General features: G+C 42.9%; 1 protein-coding gene across 19 annotated transcripts in view; it reads left to right on the plus strand.

Annotated features, from left to right (window-relative positions):
• The window catches only part of GRPR (gastrin releasing peptide receptor), a 468,413-nt gene that overhangs the window by 254,622 nt on the left and 190,935 nt on the right, over positions 1-22,856 (plus strand). For 6 of the 19 annotated variants that reach the window (XR_014834568.1, XR_014834570.1, XR_001302557.3 and 3 more), the window contains exon 1: positions 7,966-8,796. The exons of 12 other annotated variants lie outside the window; for them this stretch is intronic. Coding sequence is in view for 2 of the 7 variants with exons in the window: in XM_085006231.1 (XP_084862357.1) it covers positions 8,384-8,796 (413 nt within the window). In the remaining 5 variants the exon portion in view is untranslated. Of the gene's footprint in view, positions 1-7,965; positions 8,797-22,856 lie in introns of those variants that run through there. One more of the 19 variants, NM_001315640.1, reaches the window with a different exon arrangement.

Here is a 22,856-nt window from a genome sequence, read left to right on the forward strand (position 1 = left end):
CAATTCAAGATCATCACCAAAACAGTGTCCAGATTGTTTAAAAGGAAAGCATGTTTGTGTTTATAAACTTGCTGTCTTTAAAGAAATTGCAAATGCTGTCCTAGTTAGGCAAATATCTCCTCAAGGGTAGGGACCATTGCTTGTTAATTTTTGTATTTCTAGGGTCTAGAACTGAGTCTGGTAGGGAACGGTACTTAATATAAGTAGTTATGAGTGGTTACATGATGTCAACATAATTACTTTGGGTGTGAACGCAATCATATTTCTGGAATTTATCCCCCTCCCCCCAGTCAGTGGGAACCCCAGCCGAAACCACCTTAACCAGAGATCAAGATTAGCATGACCACTGATCAATCATATGGATGTCACGTAGTCTGCGTTGGCCGAGTAATGGCCTCCAATGATATCCAGGTCCTAATCCCTGGAACCTGTGGCTACATTATATGGAAAAACTTATGTGGCAAAAGGGACTTTGCAGATGCCCTTGAGATAGGGAGGCTATTCTGGATTCTCTGGGTGGGTTTGGTGTAATCACAAGAGTCCTTATAGGAGAGAAGCAAAGAAAGCTTTGCCTATGGAAGAGGAGAAGGCAATATGATGACAGACGTAGAGACTGGAGAGACGTGGCCACCAGCCAAGGAATGACTGGAGCCTCTAGAGCCTTCAGAAGGAGCCAGGCTTGCCAGCACCTTGATTTTAGCCCTGTAAAACTTATTTCAGACTTTTGTCCTTTAGAATTGTAAAAGAATAAATTACTGTTGTTCTAAGCCACTAAATTCACAGTAATTTGTTACAGCAGTAACTAATGCATACCTCCTGAGAAGATGTGATGAGAAGAGCACCTCTTTGGTTTTTCTCCCCAAAATCCACATCCCCAGTCTCATAATGAAAGATGTCAGACAAACCCAAATAGAGAGATATTCTACAGAATTCCCGACCAGTACACTTTAAAAGTGTCAAGGTCATGGCAGACAGGCAAGTCAGAAACCGTTACGGATAAGAGGAGATTAAGGAATCATGTGCTTAAGTGCAGTGTGTTATCTTAGATTGGGTCCTGGAACAGAAAATGACAGTAAAAGAAAAACTGGTGAAATCTTAATAAAGTCTGTAGTTTAGATAACAGTATTGTGCCCATGCTAATTTCTTAGTTTTGTAGATACTAATTGAGGAAGTTGGAAGAAGGGTACCTGGGAACTTTTTTCCTATCAGTTGCAGCTTTTTTATAAACCTAAAGATATTTCAAAATAAAATGTTTAAAAAGGAATTCATCCCAACCACATGTTGTCTTGTCAGACATCTTCTGGTGAAAGCAGACATAATACAGGGATGCATTTCAGGGAATCTGGAGTCTCACTGATCAGATTCTCCCAGGAGAGAAGAGCTGGGAAGAGAGATGGCTGAGGACAGAGGGGAAGGTGCCATTCACTGTGTGTTACCTTAGGTGCCATTGGATGATACTAATGCCTTAAGTTATCCTGAAGCGTAGGCCAGGGGAAAATGCCCCTGTAGTTTATGGAGGGGGAATCCATGGCACAGAACAGTTTAGTGGAAAATAATGATCCCTGAATTGATTCCACTTGCCCAAGCTCACTGAGCAGATGGGGAAATGGGATATAAATTGTCTAATTTCCAGGTATATAGTGACAGGGCAAGAAAGCTCAGCTCGTTTATAATATTTAAAAATACATATATTTTATCCAGATTAGAAACTTGGGGGTTATGGATTTCTATCTCCATAACTTTTCTGGATTTGACCATGCTTTCTTTTCCTTCACTCTCTAACCACTCAAGTTCAGTTACCATAAAGCAGTGGATTAAAGCCAAACATGTTTATTAACTCACAGTCTCTGCGGGTCAGGAATTTGAGAGTGTTTTGACTGGATGAGTCTGGCTTAGAGTATCTCTGGAGATTGTAGTCCAGATGTTGGCTGGGGTTGTAGTCATCTGAAGGCTTGACTCTTGACTGGGGCCAGAGGATCCGTTTCCAAAATGACTTACTCACATAGCTGTGGACAGGAGGCCTCGGTTCATCAGCCTGTGGATCTGTCCATAGAGTGACTTGCATGTTCTCCTGACATGTGGCTGACTTCTTTCAGTGCTAAGAGGTAAGCTAAGAGACAGTGCGTGGAAGGAGCTACAGTGTCCTTAGCCTTGTGATCTTGGAAGATGTGTGCCATTGCCGCTGCCCCATTCTGTTTCTTAGAAGCCAGTCACTTGGTGCAGCTCACATGCAAGGGGAGGGAAATTCATCTCTACCTCTTGAAATAGAGTACCAAGAACTGGTGGAATATTTTAAAACCACCATTTGAGATGTTGTTTGACTGAGAGTCTGGTCTTCCAGTCCAGGGCTTCTTTGGGCATCGACCTGTCCTTCTGCAGCTTTGTGTGGCTCAAAATCAAACTCGATTCTGTCTTTCAGAAGACCCCCCCCCCCACCCCGCCCCATCTCTCGGAAGTTTCCAAGCCCCATGAAAAGTCACAGAATGTTAAGAAAAAAATAAGGGAACTTGAAGTGATCCCGGCATTACAGGATCTGGATATAGTCACCTGTCTCTTTTGTTCCTGCTGCAGCACTAAAATTTGACATCTCTGATTCTTCTCAAGCAAGGGTTGCTGCAGTCTTTTCAGCAGCTTCTCCGTGGTGCTGCCACAAATAGAATATTGAAATCATGTTTGGTCCCCACTGACTTTCAGCACATGACCCTTTCCTCAAAGCCTAGCTTCACTTGATTCTCAGCGATATCTCTATACGTTTAAACCATTGTCATTTGGCATCCTGGTTCTCAGCCAGTTGTCTTATTTACCTCTCTGCGCTCGTTTCCATTGGCTTCCTTCCTTTCCCTTGTTCATGTAGTGAACTCAGTACACCTGAACCCAGATTCAGCATTTCCCTCCAGAGTGCCCGCCCTCTTGCTCTTGCTGTTTATTCTGAGTCACAAACCTTAAAAAAAAAAAAAAAAAAAAAAAAAATTACTGTCGAGCGTCTCCATTGCTTGTATTCTCTATATTTATAATGTGATTCTGGCCCTTATCTTATGGCAAAAAGAGCTTATCTGCCATGCAGTCTGGGAAAATTCCCAGCCATTTCCAGGGATGTCAAAAAAAGCCGCAATTCAGGGATTCTTCATTCACTTTGGAATTCATCTGGTTGCTGGTTTCATTCTGAACTTGAGATTTCAGTTTCCTCTCTGGCCCCAGCTCCTGCTCTGGCTTCTTAACTTTTTCTGCCAGAGCTTCCTGACGCCTAGATGGGCACTTTTCAGACATTAACCATGCAAGTGAATCCCTGGAGAGCTTGTTAAAATGCAGATTATGATTCAGGAGGTCTGGGATGGTGCCTGAGTTTCTGCATTTCTGACGAGCTCTACAGTACTCCCCATGCTGGGGGCTCAAGGACCACACTTTGGGTATCAAGGGCCCCTAGCAACAATCTCCTAAATGCGCTTTCTTGCTCACCTGATCCCTCTGCAGAAGGGACAGCGCAAGGACTGTCACGTTGCCATGATCTCTGGGTCGCGCACTGCCTGCATTACTGGTCCCCAGCACTACAGAGGGCTGGAATCCCTTTGGATCCTCATGAAAATGACTGATTCTTGGCTTCCATCCCTGGAGATCTGATTCAGTAGATCTGGGGTATGGCTGCAGAATCTTTATTTTCAAGAAGCTTCTCCAGGAAATCTTAGCGGTTTTGTTTGATTGTTTGTTTTTAAAGAACCAGTGTTTTATAAATTCAAGTCCAACCAGAAACCGTAAATGTAAAGTCTTCCCCGGCAGATCCAATCTCCTTTTTGTCTCATTTATTACTTCTCTCCACAGCTTTGTTCCAGGCAGACTGTGTTTCAAACAGACCCAAAGCATCCCCTTCTCTTGACTCTGGCTCCACCTGCAAATTCTACCCACTCTATAATTAATTTAGCTTTTCCGTGGATGTTCACTGTCAGTCTACCAAGAATGCCAGCTACTGGAAAAGATCCAGTGCTAGGCACATGGCTGGTGGGAGGAGACTTTGCCTCTATTCTCTTTGGTCCTGTTGAGTCAACTCATCCTCCCAAGTTCTACCAAATAATCGTGCCCCGCCCCCCCAGCTTTCTAGAAGAATGGAAAATGTGACTCTGTTGACTGAAACAGAAGTGACACTCCTGCCCTGACACATAAGAAAGGATGCTGAGTCACACTCCAATTCTATTCGGAAATCGGAGTCCCTGAGGAAGGGGACCTTGCGTTATGTTTGTTCTATGCCATTTTCCTAAGTCAAAGGCACCTCATGCTCACCATTAAATAAAAAGCTAAGCAAATGTCTAAGTGTGTTTGGTGATCTGCCGGAAGGTGACACATAATGGTAAGGGTGGAAAGAGTCATTGTACCTAATTAGTTGACGTGATATCAGAATTCTCTAATTACCTTTTTATTTATTTATTTTTTTTACAAGAGCAGATAGGTTTTAATCATTTCATCCAGTAAATATTTCGGGGGGGAGGAGGGCTCCAGACAACCACATATCCGCATATGCTGAAAAACAAACACTTTGGTGGCCATGGTGTGGGGGTATGGGCTCAGGGAGCAGGGACAGGTGTCAGGCAGAGACCTGACAGGTACTGGTTGCACTGACCCAGGTGGCTCTACTAGGACTACAGCTTTTTTTTTTTTTTTTCTTTTTTCTTTTCTTTCTTTTTTTTGGCTACACTCGCGCCATGTGGAAGTTCCTGGGCAGGGAACCTGCGCCACAGCTGTAACCACAGCCACAACAGTGACAATACCAGATCCTTAAAACCCACTGAGCCGCCAGGGAACTCCAGGGCTATGGCTTCTGAAGCCTCAAATTTGTTCAAGCTCCACTTCCTGTCCTCCCGCCCCCCTCCCCAATGCCAGCTCTTGCTGCCTGCCTTGCCCTGTTCAAGAGGATGGTATTTCTGGTGGGATGGTCTCAGCCCTCCCCTGGAGAGTGATGCCCACATGGAGGCTTTTCATGAAAACCTGTTTAAAGGCTGCAGAGTCCACGAGAGCAGAACACCGCTCATCTTATTCAGTGGTACCCTGAGCACCAGATGCAATGCCTGCCCTAATTAACTTTTTAAAATATCCTTGCTCCCAGAAAATATTAGGTGTTGAACGGTCAGTATATCGTCACTCCTAAAATACCATCAGAACAGTCTATAGTGCTGTGGGACATGTAACACCAACACCAGCCATGAGCAATCACCCCTTTCAGCATCAGTGTAACTTACGTGGAAGAAACACTAAGAGCCCACTTGAATTTAAAAGATGAGGTTGATTCAACACACAGGGTATCTAAAGAAATAAGGGAAACATCCGAGAGTCCTCTTTGTGAACCCAAAACATGCCTTCTAGACCACACTTCTTAAGAAGCATACAAGAGCCGTCGCAGACCCAGCCAAACCTGCCTCAAGCTGCATTTAACACCGCTCTCTCCCACCTTCCCTCTTCCAATCTGTATGGCCTTTGTGCACTTGAAGCTGTCCCTGCTCAATGCCGAGCCCTTTCCCTTATGCTTCCATCCTAGATGCATACTGTTTTCTCTCTTCAAAGGATTCTGTCAAACACTTACAAAACCTTTAAGATCCAATGTCACCTTCTCTGGAGAAAAGGTAGTTACTTTATTCTAGGGACAAGATGGGGTCTAAATGCTGCAGCTGTTTTTTGTTTTTGTTTTTGTTTTTTCTTTTTTGGTAAGCCAGAGTTTATTTCTATTTAAATGATACTCAAGGAACTTTCAGAGGGTTAAAAGGCCCAAAGATACCTGGGTTTAATATAATATTATCGCCAGGCTATTGCTGCGTCTGTTTTGAAATCCTCAGGACAACCCTGGGCAGTTCAATGCTTCGCTAATTCCTCTAGTCCAAGAGTGGTGAATTTCTCTGGGATTTGGTCTAATTCATACAAGCCCAGGCCGACCTCATGGTGCAACGGTAGCGCATCTGACACCATGCAAGACTGTTCCTCCAGGACTGATGACAAAAACTGTGCCAGAAGCAATCACTGTCATTGAGAGGAAGAAAGGTAGATGATCAGAGAAGAAAGCCAACACAAAAAGCAATTTCAAGAAGGAGAATTATTAATCTGGTATGGAAAGAACAGAAGCCTTTGCAGAATCTATGCGAAAACCCTTCTCGTGTTGTTCTTTGAAACCAAGTCCTCTGGCTCTGAGCTTGAGTAGCTGGGATCAGGAGGGGTCTTCTAATAACATGTATCTTCACGTTCTTTTCCTCAGGCTCTTGCACACTGTCTGGAAACTGGCAGATGTTCAATAAATGTCTTTCAAGTAAATGGAGGGCTTGCTGATTCACATGTGATAGGACCTTTTGTCTATTGACCGGAGGTCAGTTGCTCTTCTGACTTTATTGGGCTTTTCCAAAGTAAAATCACAAAAACTCTCTCTCATCACAACAATAAGCATAGTAATAGCAGTTGATATTAATTGAGTGCTTACTATGTGCCAAATACTATGAAGTCTTAACATGGCCAATTTCATTGAACTTCATTTAACAAATTATCCCCACTTTACCCGTGAGGAGCTTGAAGCTTAAGACACCAAGTTAACTTGGCTAAGTAATTTGCCAAGGGAGTGAATAAGGGAGCCAGGACTTAAGCACAGAGTCCCTGTGTTAAGCTCTACAGCTAGCTACTCCTCAACACCACTAGGCTGATAGTTATTAACTCATTACTGGCGGTACTGATCTCCACTGAGAAGCTCTTCCCCCTCCAGGCATGTAGCATCAGATTTACTGCTGGCCGAGGGGAGCACGAGCTCCTGGATTTATGGAAGGAGCATGGCGGCCGCCTCGCCCCAGTGGTGTAATCTGCTGTTGGAAATTTCCATGACAGCACACTTGGAGGCTTTCTTGGTGGGCCCTGGCATGGTGATGAGTGCAAGTTTCTTTATTCCTTATGGATCCTGAAAAACCAGACTTTCAGTGGCTATGCCTGCTAGTAACTGGCTTCCTGCGATGGATCTGGAAGAGCTGGCTCCTTGTAAGTCTTGAAGATTCACACTTGATAGTTTTATACATTGTTGCTGAAGGTCTAAGCTCAGATCTAAGGTACCTCCTCAAATAAGCCTTTCCTGGTCCCTGTCAAGTTAAAGTGCTTTCTTTCCACTCCCTCATTCCTAGTTTTCTGTCTGTAACTCCTTTCCAGTTCATTTCCCACTCAGAGCTTAGGAGGAAACTTGCTCTAAAACCTGGCAAGCATTAATTAAAAATTGTAAATAGCTGCATCAAAATGCCAATTCATGTACTTTTTTGTATAGTGAGAGAATACCCATTCTTCTGGAAAAGACTATGGATCTGTGAGAGATCAGCTGGCTGTTGATTTTATTTCTCTCTGGTAGAGGGAACAAGAATGGCCTGACAAATCCGCAGGACCGAGCGCATGTGCCCTCTGCCTCTGGTTTTCCTAGCTGTCAGGTGCTGAAGGTTTAAGCAGGAGCCCTGTGCTTATTTGCCCACAGTTGCAGTCCCCGTTCGGATAGGCAGGGGGAAGGCTGAGTGGGCCCACGCACACGTGGACGCCCTGGGCATCTGTGTGCATTTAATCCGGAGACAGACCTCATTTCGTAGCAACCTTAACATGTCATTCGAATGTACTGGAAAAGAGGAGAAAAGGGAAGGTGAGTCCCCTCTGGACCCGGAGCCTCGTCTCAGAAAGATTTCCCGTGCTTTGCAGAGGGCCGGAACCCTTAGGAAATACCTGCCAGGGGTTATCCACTAAAGCTGCCCGCTAGCACCGGCAGACTGCAGGGGATTCTCATCGAGGCAGAGCAGGCGGCCGGGCAGTGATTGAAGTGTCCAGCAGGGGGCTGGCATTCTCTGTCTATAAGTAGCCCTGCTTCCTTTCAGAGCCTCAGCTCAGCAGAGCTGCCGTTTGCTGGCGAAGCCGCTGACGTGCAAAGCACTCCTGCCTATAGCATTTGAGGCTTTCTCGGTGCAATTTTTTTCTACCCACTTTAAACCTTCAGGTTCTCACTACCAAGAAAGACACGGGGAATGCCGTGTGGCAATAGCAGGGCCAAAGTTCTTAGTAAACTGCAGCCGGGGAGACTCAGATGAGAATGGAGGTAGAAAGAGTTGGTCCAGAGTGGGTTTGATTCGAAGCCCCTTGGGGGCTGAGTTTTTGTGGTTGTTTTCTTGTGAACTTATTGAATTTAGAGATGTATTGCATTGGTCACATGAAGACCAGGGCAGCACCAGCGTCAAAATAGTGACAGACAGTCTGAATGCCATCGTAGCTGTGTACTCAGAGTCTTTTTATTAGAGAGGCTAAAGAGCCCGGCATAGATTTTCATCCTCTTCTTCACCCAACTGCACAACCAAAAGTTCAGAAACGGCCTCTCAGGACACGTTTTAGGTGAGACCGAATCTGGAGGATGGCTCTGAATGACTGTTTGCCTCTGAACTTGGAAGCGGACCGTTTCGTGCACTGCCACATCTCTAATCTCAGTGTGGATCTCCCCACGAACGACGACTGGTTCCACCCCGGGGTCTTCTATGTCATCCCTGCCATTTATGGGGTCATCATTCTGATAGGCCTCGTTGGCAACATCACCCTGATCAAGATCTTCTGTACGGTGAAGTCCATGCGCAACGTGCCCAATCTCTTCATCTCCAGCCTGGCTTTGGGGGACCTGCTCCTCCTGGTGACCTGTGCTCCCGTGGATGCCAGCAGGTATCTGGCCGACAGGTGGCTGTTCGGCAGGATTGGCTGCAAGCTGATTCCCTTTATCCAGCTTACCTCGGTGGGGGTGTCTGTCTTCACGCTCACGGCTCTCTCCGCAGACAGGTAAGCCCTGGAGGAAAGTGGGGTTCCCTCGGATGGTGGGAGCTGCCTCGGTAAATGAGCTCCCAGGTTGGGACAGACGGGGCTGTTTGTGTCAGGGGAAGTTCTCCTCCAACTCCGCTTCAGGAGTTGTTTCTGTTCCGAGGGATTACTTCCTGCGCTGGACATACTGGTTTAAGAAAGGAAACTCAGTGAGTGGGTGGTGGGGAAAAAAAAAGATCTCTGAGCATAAGATTGAGGGGCATTTTTCTGGGGACAATGGATTTAGCCTTGCCTTTTCCTCCCTGCAAAATTAATTGACTGGTGAGAAAAAAAAAAAAAAAAAAAAAACCCACACCTAATAGAGTTTAACCCCCAGGCAGATGTTTCTTAGAAGTCATTCAAAGGCTTTGGAGAACCAGCAACAAGTCCCACTCCATTTCTTCTTCAAACATTCTTTCAGAAAGAACCAAGAGGAGAAAATAAGCGGCATTTCCTTGAAATCCATTTTCCTCAGACAGTTTAACTTTTCTCACAGCTGATTTTGTATTTGACTCTCTGGAACGGAACAATTTGTATGCTGATTTTTCTAAGTATCTCTTAGGTGAAATCAAGCATTCTTTGGATTTTTTTTTCCTTAAGCAATGTCCATTTTCAAGGTTGATTTCCAATTTTAATATTTATAGTGATGTTCTTCCAGAGGCCATTAGGGGTTTTTTTTGTGGGTGGGGGGGGAGGGAGTCCAGTAACATTTATTCCTGGGAAATATACATATTGGTGAACTGCATTTCTTGTGAGAACGTGTTGCTTAAAAATTCACATTTATTCCTCTGTAAACATTCCTACTCATTCTTTGGGCATTTCTCAAGCATCTGTCATGTAAAAAACATTTGCTTGAATTAGCCAGTCAGCAGCTGTCTGCAGGTTGGTCACGTAAATTGCTGAACCTATCTTACGTACTTCCGAGCTCTAGAACTTGAACACAGTAACGAATAGGCTCCATATATGTTGTAGACGTTGTGGTCCCATTAAGAAAAACTGATGCAATGATTCAGAGACTCTCAATTTTTATTTTAAAATCAACTGCATGTTATGCTTCTAAAGATACATAGGGATTTGAGAGTGCACCGGGCAAGGCATAGAAGCAGCTCTTGAACATTTATACTCAGAAGAAAATGTCCCACATTTTAATACACATGGAGCTGGGTTCTCGCTTTGTGGAGGAACAAACAGTCCCCAGGTGATCGGGCTTCGTGGAGTAGTGGACAAATAAAGATAGTGTTATCAGTATTTGTAGACATGTGTTTATACTCAGCTGCCTGAAGTCCACTGCTCAGCACACACAACTTTTTCACGGACTGAAAAATAATAGCCCAGGAATGAGGGTTGCCCATGGCACCAACTAGGCAGGGTTTCTCGCTTCCTTCCACTCACCTCCAGCTTGCTTGAACCCTGAACATATGCCCACCAGGGCCTGATGGCCGCAGGCAGTCTCACTGGGGAGGCAGGGCAGGCAGACTGTGGAGCTGGCTGCTGGTCTGTGGCTGGTTACCAGTGGCCAAGAGCGCCTCGGGATGAGGGTCATTTTCGTGATGGGGAGATGAGATTTTGGTTTCCGGGTTGGCGAGTGCAGTGGTACAGGTGGTGTTTCCTGTCCTGGTGGAGTGGGGAGGGGGGGCAGGAAAGTGAGGGCATGTCACGGAAAGATGCAGCTGCAGGGAGCTCTTCTCCCAAGTTTCAGAGCAGACCAAATTTACCATCAGCAGAAAGGCTCTCTCAAAAGCCAGGCTGTACCCTTTGGCAGCTCTGATGTGTTCTCAGTAAGTTTATAACGCCTGTATGTCTTTCCCCAAGTTCAGGAATGGCTGTAAGCTTCCATATAACTAACTTTTTTGTGTTTTGCTGAGGCTTAAAATTCTTGATGGGGGAGTTCCTGTTGTGGTACAGCGGAAATGAATCTGACTGTTACCCATGAGGATGCAGGTTCAAACCCTTGCCATGTTCAGTGGGTCGGGGACCCAGCATTGCCGTGAGCTGGGATGTAGGTTGCAGACTCAGCTCAGATCCTGTGTTGCTGTGGCTGTGGTGTAGGCCGGCAGTTACAGCTCTGATTCAACCCCTAGCCTGGGAACTTCCGTATGCTGCAGGAGTGCCCTAAAAAGAATTTGATGGGTTACCAGAATCACAAGTAGTGCTTCTAACCAATTTCAGCAAGAAAAGGTCCTGAGCTAGTTACAATATCTAAGACTGTACCTATGTATTTATCTTTAAAAGCTCTTGGAGTCTTATAACAACCTCATGAGGTTGGCAGTTTCTTCTCAACAAGGTATAATTTATATACAGTAAACTGAACAAGTATACAGCTCAATATATTTTTTGCATATTCTTTTTTTTTTTTTTTTGTCTTTTTGCTATTTCTTGGGCCGCTCCCACGGCATATGGAGGTTCCCAAGCTAGGGGCCGAATCGGAGCTGCAGCCACCGGCCTACGCCAGAGCCACAGCAACGCGGGATCCAAGCTGCGTCTGCAACCTACACCACAGCTCACGGCAACGCTGGATCTTTAACCCACTGAGCAAGGGCAGGGATCGAACCCGAAACCTCATGGTTCCTAGTCGGATTCATTAACCACTGCGCGACGACGGGAACTCCTATTTTTTGCATATTCTATCTAACAACATAACCACCACCCCAGTAGAGATATAGAACAGTTACAATACCCCAGGTGTTTCTTTTATGTCCCTTTCTGGTTAATACCCACTCCTATGTGAGACAGTCACTATTCTGAGTTCAGTTATCATGTATTATTTTGGCCAGTTCTCTCATCTCATAAAAATGGAATCCTACCTCTTATGCTTACCATTATGTCCGGGATAGTCATCCATGTTGGAGCACATAGCAATAGTTTATTCTTTTTCATTGTTGTGTAGTATTCCATTGTACAAATATACCTCAGTTTATTTATGCATTTTAATACTGATGGACATTGGATTATTTTCAGTTTGGGGTTAATAATAATCTGCTCTGGATATGCTTATTCATGCCTTATTCATAATTGCTTCTCTTAGGTGTATGCCTGGGTGAGGAATTGCTGGATCATAGTGGGCAGGTATTTAGTAAGTATGGTCAAAGAGTTTTCCACAGTGGTAGTCTGTGTCTGATCTGTAGTCTGTATCACCTTAAAAGGGTAAACCAGAAGACCCTTCAAACTGGGTGATCATCGCAATCACTGGAGAGCTTAACATATACAGTTTCTTAGCCCCCATCCTAAATCTACTGAGTCAGGAGAGACGGTAATCATTCATGTGGCTCCTAGGAGGTTGAGCAGCAATGCAGGTATTCATCCAGGCCTCCTTTTCTGCAGTCTTTCCCTTCCCCAGGTAAACTTGAGTCTTTGTTAATATGAAAAGAATATTATTTTTCTAGAAAAGTTTCTACTGCTGACACTGAAGGGAGACTTCAGGGCAGCCCTAGAAACCAGAATTCTGGGTTTCACACCACTAACCAATTGCAGATTATTAGCATTCAAGCCCCTACACTATTGGTCCCAACTCCCCGTACACGCCCACCCCTGGGCTTTCTTCCCCGCCTTGCACACACTGATGAGTTCCCAGCTCTGCTTCCTTGCTTATGGTGTGTCACGCCCACTCTCCAGAATGCTTTCTCCTTTCCTAAATACAAGACTCTTCTCCCCATCCCATCATCGCACGTGATGTATGGGAGTGGAATGAGCCCTGCGATTTGGGCTTTTTTTTTTCCCGCCATTGCTACCCATGTAAGGGAGTTGGACCAAGTCACTTAATTCTCTGATGTTATTGAACTACCTATAAAGTGAGTTAAGTTATTTCCAAGGTCCGTTTGCATTTTAAACTCTCATGATTTTTATCTGTCATCTTGCCCATCATTCAGATTCTGGCTCAAGCCTCCTCCTTAAAGCCCTAAGTCGGACAATTCCAGCCCAAATTTTCTGACCCTCTTCTAAACATGAGGCTTATTGTCTGAGACATGAATTATCTTGTGACATCTTTCATCTTGCTGTTTTGAAGTATTTCACTCATTTGTCTTTTTGAATATATAGTCGCTGATATATTCATTACTTTGACTTTTCAAGTAGATTATTAAAAATGTTGAAGGCAGAGATCTCTTATGTATTCTCATATCGTACAGTCAGTGCCTCAGATGGTTTCTTGTATCAAATGGGTGACCAGTAAATATTGATTAATTAAAATTATGGTGAATCACTTGAAAGCATACTCTTAAAGAATATATCACATGGTCACCTGCCTCTTACTTGTTTCTCTCTCTTAAGCTCCATTATTTGGGCAAATGAGAGAAAAGCTGTTCTTTGTGAGTCAGTAAATAGATTTGGGGTGTGTGTGAGATGGATAGATGGAGGGATAGATGAAATGACAGGTGGATGGATGGGAGGATGGACAGATGGTTGGATAGAGAGATGAATGTTTGGGATGGATGGATATATTTTTTACATACTTGCCTTTCCTACTAGATGCCCATCTCTGTATTAAGTGCTTCAGTATTATGTAAATTGAATTTAAGACCTAACAGGAAAAAGATAAGGAGAGTTTGTGTTTTCTTTTTCAGTGTAAGTGTAAGGTATAAAGCTGGATTTAATGTTAATAGCATATTATGCCCACGTTATATTGTATCTGCTTCGGTACTTAGTTTTATTTCTGCTAGAACAGAGCTGAGAGAATAAATCCTAAGGACAAATGCGTATAGCAGTTCCACTGCAATGTAGTCTTTCTTTGACTTCATGGAAAAGACTGGTCCTAAGTTTTCCCCTCCCTTGTGATTTGGAAGGTGTAAAGAAACAGGAAAGTATTATATTAATGCAACCTTCTGGATGTATAGATTCTTTTCATTCATTGCAATCAGTTTATGAGACAATGTGCTTTTCAGCCTTTCCTGACATCTAGAGCTGCGGGGTCCAACATGGGAGCCACTAACCACATGTGGTTTATTTAAATTTAGATTTAATTTAAATAAAACTAAAAATTCAGTTTCCTAGTCACACCAGCCACATGTCCAGTGCTCAGTGCCACATGAGATTCTACTGGACAGAGCAGGTAGAGAACATTTCCATCACAGCAGAAAGTTCTGTTGGTCAGCTGGCAAGGGAGTTTGCTCTGTACCTTGGGGTCCAAATCTCTTTCCCAGGGTCGGTGCCAGCTGCTCTCTTTCATTGAGGGTATCAGGAATTCCTCACATAGGCAAATATCAAATGCCTCCCAGCTGCACAGACTCTTCCTGTCTGTAGAATATCTTGTATTGGAAGATACTCAAAGATGAAGAAGGAGGAAAAAAAAAAAAAAGATGAAGAAGGAGGAGGACAGGCAACTCGGTACAACTATGAGTCACTGGCTTGGGGAATTCAGGCATCCTATTAATGAGCTTTTTGAGACTTTCTGAAGAATGTAAGAAGTGTTCACTTCCTGGGTCTGCGTTACGGACTTCTGTCTGATCCTTCTATCTGCCAGCCTTTTTACCTTCCTCTCTCAAAACTTGCCAGAACAAACACTGCTGTAGCTAAACTCTTCCTGTCTCCCATACGTGTCACCTGACTTCTCCCCTCTCTGACTTTCCGTCCCTTCCCCGATGCAGGGCTTTCCCCTCCTTCTCTCCAGATCCTACCAGCCTTTCAAGGCACAATTGCAGCCTTTCTCATCTATGAAGCATGCCCCGAGCGTTTATTTTCATTGATATTTTCCCCCTTCCCACGATGTTTTTGCCTGTATTATTCATTAAATACCGAATCTCTCCTACCTTGTATCAGTAGATCCTTTTTAGAGATGTGTTTTCTACTTCCTTGATCATACGGGAAGCTCCACAGGGTCTGTACCTGCTACAACACGCAGGCCCACCTTACATCTAGTAAGAGGACAGTAGCTATGGCTTGGTTGATATTTGAGCAGTGACAAAATGATCAAGTCTAGCAACTACAAGTGGAAGTCTTCTTCAAGTTCAAACTCTCATAAATGATTCTGAGACTCAATTTCCAACATTAGGGAAGGGGGTTTCCCATATATCCAACAAGCAATTCTCCGACACCAGCTAGAGGTCTGGGAATTCAACTCAATTCTGACACTATCAACCCAGGGATAGCATTGGATCCCCCAGGTTAAGGGCTCAGTCCTGCGAGATTGCACCTCCCCTCCCCTACTTCGGATGCCAGTCACCAGCCTGTGCTTCTGACCAACTGGCTAAAAATCACAGGGTCACATGACCCCCTCTCCCCAGGTTCCATTGATTTGCTAGAGTGCCTCAAGGAACTCAGAAAAATGTGTTACTTATTAAATCACCAGCTTATTGTAAAAGGATACAATACTTTTACCCTCAGTAACAGCCGGGTGGGAGAGATGCAGAGGGCAAGGTAAGGGGAAAGGGAGCTTCCATGCCCTCTCTAGGTGCCACTCTCCTTGTATCTCACGTGTTCACCAACCCAGAAGCTCTCCAAACCCAGTCTTTGTGGGTTTTTGTGGAGGCTTCATTACACAGTCAAGATTGATTAAACCATTGGCCATTCTTTGATGACTGACTTGACCTCCAGCCCCTTCCTCCTCCCCAGAGGGGGGTTTCAGTCCCAACCCTCTAATCAAGGGATTGAGTCACTTGGTGTAAGCCATAGACTGGACTAAGACCAAATATGGATGAGAGATATATTTTGGTCATTTGAAGGACCAAATAAATATTTCTTACAAATCACAATATCTCACCTTGTTTGACACAGAGACGGAAAGAGGTGATGGAATTTGGCCTTGTCACAACAAATTCAGAGTAGAGGCACACTAGAACTCTGCTTTTCTCAGTCCAAGTCCTAGTTCCTTCATGGGAACTGAACACTTGTCTTTGGAAACCATCAAAACAGAGTCTGATCCATTTTCCTTCTCTGGACAGTGGGAGCTACTGATCCCAAACTCTGCTCTTCTGAGTGAAGATACCCTGATTGATTCCAAGGTTGTCTCCTTCTAAGGGGATAACCCAGTGATTCCAGAGGTTCCTCTACTTCACCGATTCCAAGGAGACTGGCCCTTTCTCATAGGAGAGGACAATTTAATTTCTTATAAAGCATCTTGCCCAGAAAGTCTCTCTTTTGGAGGGGTTTGCATGAGCCACCAGTCTATAACTTCTCCAGGGTATGATTTTTCTGAAGCATATGTTGCCTGTCTAGAAGGAAACTGAACCCGTGTCTCCCCACAGTGATGGGTCTGTCGTAGCTGCTGGCAGACGCCACCGGGAGTGCTCAGAGAAAGGGCAGGTGCAATGGAAGTGGGGTTTCCCAGCAAGACTCTTTGAACTGGAGTGCTGCAGAGAGAAGGACAGCAAAGAACTCTGACCTTGTCTCTCACACATTATCTTTTAAAGTGGTAGACTTTTATGTGATTAATTATCCTTTCTGGCAACTTAAAAACATGGAGGTAAAAAAAAATACACATACTTAATCATGAAGCATAGAGCATAGACTGAAAGGGCTCCCTGGTGAGGTTTTGTGAACTGTGCTTGTCAATACTATCCTTTGAAAATAAGCTAAATTTGCATTTTTGCACTTGTAAATCCTCCTGGTGTGTGGGATTTGCATAAATTCTCTCTTAATTAAAACACGTGTTTTGCAGAATAAAAGAAAAAATTTCTCCATTCCTTTTTCTACTTCCCAGTAACATATCAAGGGGTCTTGTTTATTACAGTCATCTTTGAAATTCTGGTTATTAAATATTGGATTAGCATCTGATATTTGCTGCTACTTGAAATGATTTGATTTGTCTAGGAACCCCTACGAGGCTGCTGGTTCATTTTATATATTAAGTGTCACCTTCTGTAGGAAGTCTTCACTGGCTACTCAGTCTAAAGGAATGACCAACACCATACCGTCATCTAGTTTCTTCTTTCGGGTTGATCGAGGTATGACTTAGAGACAGTAAACTTGTAGGTGTGCATTTCTCTGAATTTTGACAAACTTATGCAGTCATGTAACCACCACCGCAATTAAGATATAGAACACTGCCCACAGCCCCCCAATTCTCTCATGTCCCTTTGGAGTCTAGCCTCTTCCTCCACCCTTCTTCCACATCCCAACTTTCTTTAGTTTATAACCTCCATGACACACTAAGTTAATTGTACAGAAAATAAAGCTCCTGGCAGCCAGTGTTCTTTTCCGAAATATCATGTGAATGAGATCATACAGTGTGTAGTTTTTGAGTCTGGCTTCTCTCACCTCATGTTGTTGCACATATCAGTAGTCTGTTGCTTTCTATTGCCGAGTAGTAGCCCATCACATGGCTAGACTACAGTTTGTTTATACATTCTTTGGTTAATGGGTGTTAGGATGGTTTTCGGTTTGGGGTGAGATTTCTATGAGTTAAGCTATCATAAACACTTGTATACAGGTTTTTTATGGGTGTATGTCTTCATTTCTCCTGGGTAAATATCATCCACTATTCTTTCCTGTTCATTTGATGTTTTTTTACTTGCTTACTCTTTGTCTCCTACCTCTAGAATACAAGCTCCCAAATAAGTGGGAAACTCTGGCATTCGTTAGCATATACTCTGATGCTAGGACAGTCCCTTACCTGTGGTAGATGCCTGATAAATGTTTGTTGAATACATGAATAGATGGATGCATGAAGGAGGGACTAAAGAAATGAATGAATTCTAGCAGGTTCTACTATCCATGTTGCTGCAAATGACAAAATTTCATTCTTATTCATGGCTGAATAGTATTACACACACACACACACGAACACATATTACATCTTCTTTATCCATCTATCTGTGTGGATAGGCACTTAGGTTGCCTCTATATCTTAGCAACTGTAAATAATGCTTCTGTGAACATCGGGGTATATGTGTCCTTTCAAATTAGTGATTTTGTTTTTTTCAGCTTTATACCCAGGAAAGGCTTGCTGGATCATATGGTGGTTCTATTTGTAGTTTGTTAAGGAACCTCCGTATTGTTTTCCGTAGTGACTGCACCAATTTACATTCCCACCATCAGAGGACGAGGCTTCCCTTTTCTCCATATCCTTGCCAACTTTTATTTGTGTTCTTTTCAGTCACTCTAATAGGTGTGAGGTGATATTTCATTGTGGTTTTGATTTGCATTTCTCTGATGCTTAGCAGTGTTGAGCATCTTTTCATGTGCCTGTTGGGTGATACCTTTTTTTATAGAAAAATTAGAAAGACAACTTAGTCTTTTAGGATAGCTCATTCAAATAGACTTACTTTTGGTTTTTGGCCACACCCACAGCATGTGGAAGTTCCCAGGCAAGGGGTAAAATCCACGCCACAGCAACAACCAATACCAGATCCTTAACCTGCTGAGCCACCAAGAAACTCCCAAATTGACTTATTATTAATGAGAGGGTAGAAAAGTTTCTTTCAGCTTCATAACTCATTATTGGTAATTTCATGTAAGTGTTTAGGATTATTATCAAATGTTTAGGATTATCTGAGAAAGCCACTGTCAAGGTTCTTTCCTATATGGGCTGTAAAATTTCATAGCATTTCAAGTTTTCTTGTGCCTTGAACAATCTTAAATGCTCGTTTAATTGATGATATCCATTAACCTATTTGCCATGGATATCTTTGCATTATTTTAAGTTACTTTCATCAGTGTTGGTATTTTGTGGATTTGCATAACATGAGTGACTTCACACAAACACATTTGCTCTTTGTAATTCAGCTATAGGTTTCTGCCATTTAAACACGGACGTTCTGATAAACTTGATTTTGCTGAAGTATTTGGGTTTAAATCTCCCCTTTGTTTTTTGTTGGTCTCACTTGTTTCATAATCCTTTCCCCCTCTTGCCTTATTTTAAATTGATCAACATTTAAATTATTCTATTCTTCCCCCCACCCCCAGCATGAATTTGTCAATTACACAAACTCGTAATATCCTTTTAAGGGCTACCCTAGTGTTTACAACATGTATCCTTGACTTATTAAATTTTACTATAAATTAGAATTTTCCTACTTCCCAGACAAGGGTAACAGGGCACTTTAACTTCATCCTAATTCCCTCTTGCCTTTTTTGGCGGGGAGGGTGTTATCATAATTCTATATTTCAACTGTCTCCATGTTGTAAGGCCTACAAGACATTATGTTAATTATTTTTATACACTTATGTTTACTTACATATTTACCTTTAGATTTATTCCTATATTCACCTTTTCTTGCTCTCTATTCCTTCCTGTATCTCTGTGACATCATCTGAGATCATTTTACTTCTGCCCAAAGAATGCCTTTCAGTATTTCACCTAGTATAAGTCTAATGGGGATACATTTTCTTGTTTCTTTTGTCTGAAAAATGTCTTTATTTGATGTAATTTTGGGAGGATATTGTCACAGAGTATAGAATTCTAGGCTGGCCATTCTTGTCTTTCCCACTTTGAAGTTGCCATTCATTGACTTTTGACTTCCCCTGTGAAGCCAGATGTCAGTTTCATTGTAGCACCTTTAAATTTATTGATTTTCTTCTCTTTGACCGATTTTAAGATGTTTTTCTTTATCTTTGGTTTACAACAACATCACTGTGATGCACTTAGGTGTGGTTTTCTCTTCATTTTTTCCTGCTTGAGATTCATAGCTTTTTTCTTAAATCTGTGGATTGCAGATTTTAGCCACATTTGGGAAGCTTTCAACCATTACAACTTCAAAAATTGCTTCTGTCCCATTCTCTTTCTCCTCTACCTATAAGTAGAATAGCTATAGGTTAACTTAAAGCTTTTCAAGGTTTTTTTTTTTTCCCTTTTGGTTGTTTTTGCTTTTATTGAGGCAGGCAGTTTTGTACTTGGGTCAGGCCTCTGTGACTGGGAACTACTTTAAACACAATTTCATTTCACCATTTTACCCATTTACTTCTATTACCTTTTCTGTATTTTCCATCCTTTTTTCTCACTGTATTTCAGTCTGGCCATTTTCAGCTCACGGATTCTCTCTTCAGCTATGTCTACTCTGCCTCTGAAGTTTCCATCCATTTAATTGCAGATACTGTATATTGCAGTTTTAGAATTGCCTTTTGGTTCCATCTTGTCACCTAATTTCTTGAATCAGTCCCAATATACTGTAAAATCCCTCTTTGGTAACTCTAACATGTGGAACCTCTATAAATTTCTTTCTGTTACATAATTCTTCTATTGTTTTTTAACCATTTTGCTTTCTCTTCTAGTATATGAGGCAATTTTTGTTTGACTATCTGGTTTTGTATATGAAGACTTATAGGTAGTTTGGAACTCTGGACGGTATTATCTTCCAGAAAAGATTAGCTTTTGCTTCTTATGGGCAGGTAGGAGGTGGCATTGTACCTGACCCAGTCAGGCATTGAGCAGATTGGGGGCCGGGCTTTGAGCTTTGCGAGAATTGGTCTATTTCTGGTTCACCCTTATTACTAGGATGTACCCCTTTGGGCATCTCCACTGTAAGCCTGGGGTGTTTACCTGGGCTTCTTTCCCTGGTGGGCCCTAGACTCCATATTACTCCCCTTCATCCTGAAACTGCTCGAAGCTCTTCTCAGCTCTCAGTTCGTGCTGCTAGAAATTTAGGAAATGCCTTAAGGGGAAAACGATGCTGATTAACAGCTTCATCTCTTTGCACTTCCCTTCTCTCCAGGATTTTGACCCCTCTGATCCTTACTGCCTTGGTATTTCTCTGATGTTTTCAAAGGGATTTTCTAGCTTTTCATTACAGAAGAGTTGGTCAGTAATGAGCTAGGCTGCCATTATCGGAAGTGAAAACTCCTACACCACCTCTCTGAAAGACATGCTCCACTGCCCCCTAAGAGGTCCACATCCCAGTTCCTCTAAAGAAAAGGACAGAACTACCGAGTCAGACCTGTGGCACCAGCATTCAGAGTCTCAAATTAAATCAGCAATTTAGATTTAGAGAAATGAGCTCTGGCTAACCTCAAAGTGAGTAAGTCAGGAATCTCAGCTGAGGCCTGCATCAGGGGACACTGCCAAGTATTACAGGTACCTGAAAGCCTCTGGGATCTTTCAACTAGGCCAGGACGCTGAGCCCCAATAAGCACGAGCGAGAGCCGACGTTTAGTTCTGCACTGATTGATAGCAGCTGAAATTTCGTGGTAAGGACAGAGCCAAAATGTTGCTAAGGTACACTTCTTTAAATTTCACTTCCTTATTACTTTTTCTTTTTTTGTATTGTTCTCACACCAATTGGCCAATAGCGATAGTGAAAGGTTACATAGGAAAGAAATAGGAAATGTGAAATGCAGCACATAAAGAAATTCACTTCCAGTGTGAAAAGAACTGTGACAATAATATGTCCATGTGACTCACTTATTTCTATGCTGTCTACTTATACATAGAATAACTACAGGTCAACTTTAAGCTTTTCAAAGTTTTTTTTCCCTTTGGTTGTGCTTGTTTTTATGGTCAGGCAATTTTATACCAGGGTCAGACCTCTGTTATGAGAACTGCTTTAAACCCAATTTTAAAACAATATAAAATTATGTAAAAACAAAATTACAGTAGTTTCTCCATGAGAACATATGGGAAATGCTTATTTGTCTTAACGTAAGTGGTAATCAAACAGATTTTTTAAAGAATTTCCTGGAGTTCACATTGTGGCTCAGTGGTTAATGAATCTGACTGGCATTCATGAAGAAGCAGGTTTGATCCCTGGCCTCGCTCAGTGGGTTAACGATCCGGCGTTGCCGTGAGCTGTGGTGTAGGTTGCAGACGCGGCTCAGATCCCGCATTGCTGTGGCTGTGGTGTAGGCCAGTGGCTATAGCTCTGATTCGACCCCTAGCCTGGGAACCTCCATATGCCGCAGGTGGGGCCCTGAAAAGCAAAAAAAAAAAAAAAAAAAATTCCTTATTATCTTTTCATTTCCCCTCCCACTTTGAATAATTGGAAACATCACAGAAGAGCAGAAAGATCAGAATTTGGCATCTTTTCCTTCCTAGATTGTCAGCACGAGGTGAAATTGAAAGCTAAAATGATGGCTTCAGGACTATATACATATGCTACAGGATGAAGATAAATGTAGTCAATATTTAGTTTTAAGCATTCTTCACTTGTGCTTTAAATAGCCTGTGAATCTGAAGTGCTGCAGACAAATATAACTGACTTGCAGATCTGATTCTAGTCTTGGTTCTCAACTAACCAGCTGTGGCACCTCTGTGGGCACCAGTTCCCTCTTCTTTAAGTTAAGGAAATGGGACTTGCAGACACCTAAGTTTTGGATTCCATAATTATATATAAAGCAGGTTTGTAATCAAGCATGTCCTCATATGTCTGTACCCTGATGGCAGACTTCATCTACCGGCCTGGTATCTTCTGCTCTGAGTGCTCCACAAAGAGGAATATACCTGTGCGAGTATCATTCCCTTGTTCTTTAAGGGCTTCACCTGGGTAGCTTATTCCCTCAACCAGATTTTAAATCCGTAATGGCTGGGAACTTTGATATCCAGAGTGTCAAGCAGAGCCTGAGATACTAAACTAGTATTTAAATGTGCTGATAAATTGACTAAGCATCCTAAGCCATGAGTGTTTAATACTGGAAGACCAGCAGCAGAGCTTAGTGGCCTGTCATCTGCACTGTCACAAATTAATAAGCCTAACAGGCAGTGCTATGTGAAATGAGAGACAGGCTTTCCTCCATCCAAAGAAGGAACAAGCAGCTTCAGTGTGGACAGGCAGAGAACAATGGAAACGTGAGCCCTGGTCACACGTTCAGTGCACATTGGCCAGGATGCTTTTTCTGCAAAGTGCCATATAGTGAATATTTTCAGCTTCGTGGACCACGAGGTCCCTGTTGCAACTACTCAACTCCGCCGCTGTAGTGCACAAGCAGCCATAGACACCATGTAAGCAAGGGGTCATGGCTGAATTTCAGTAAAACCTTATTTATGGACACTGAAGTGTGAATTTCATGTAATTCTCACACGTCACGAAATCTTCTTCTGATTTTTTTCCCCAACAATTTAAAATGTCAAAACCACTCTTAGCTCATGGGCTGTATGAAAATAGGCAGAAGGCCAGGTTTGGCTGGCGGGCCGTAGTTTGCTATTCTTGATGTAGTGGTGTGTGCACACTTGCTGAGGTGGTCAT

Source organism: Sus scrofa, chromosome X (genome assembly GCF_054392235.1).
Source record: "Sus scrofa isolate SSC_HxYL_T2T_F1_AM1 chromosome X, Sscrofa_HxYL_maternal_Yorkshire_Landrace_v2.0, whole genome shotgun sequence".
In the NCBI taxonomy this organism is placed as follows: Eukaryota; Metazoa; Chordata; class Mammalia; order Artiodactyla; family Suidae; genus Sus; species Sus scrofa.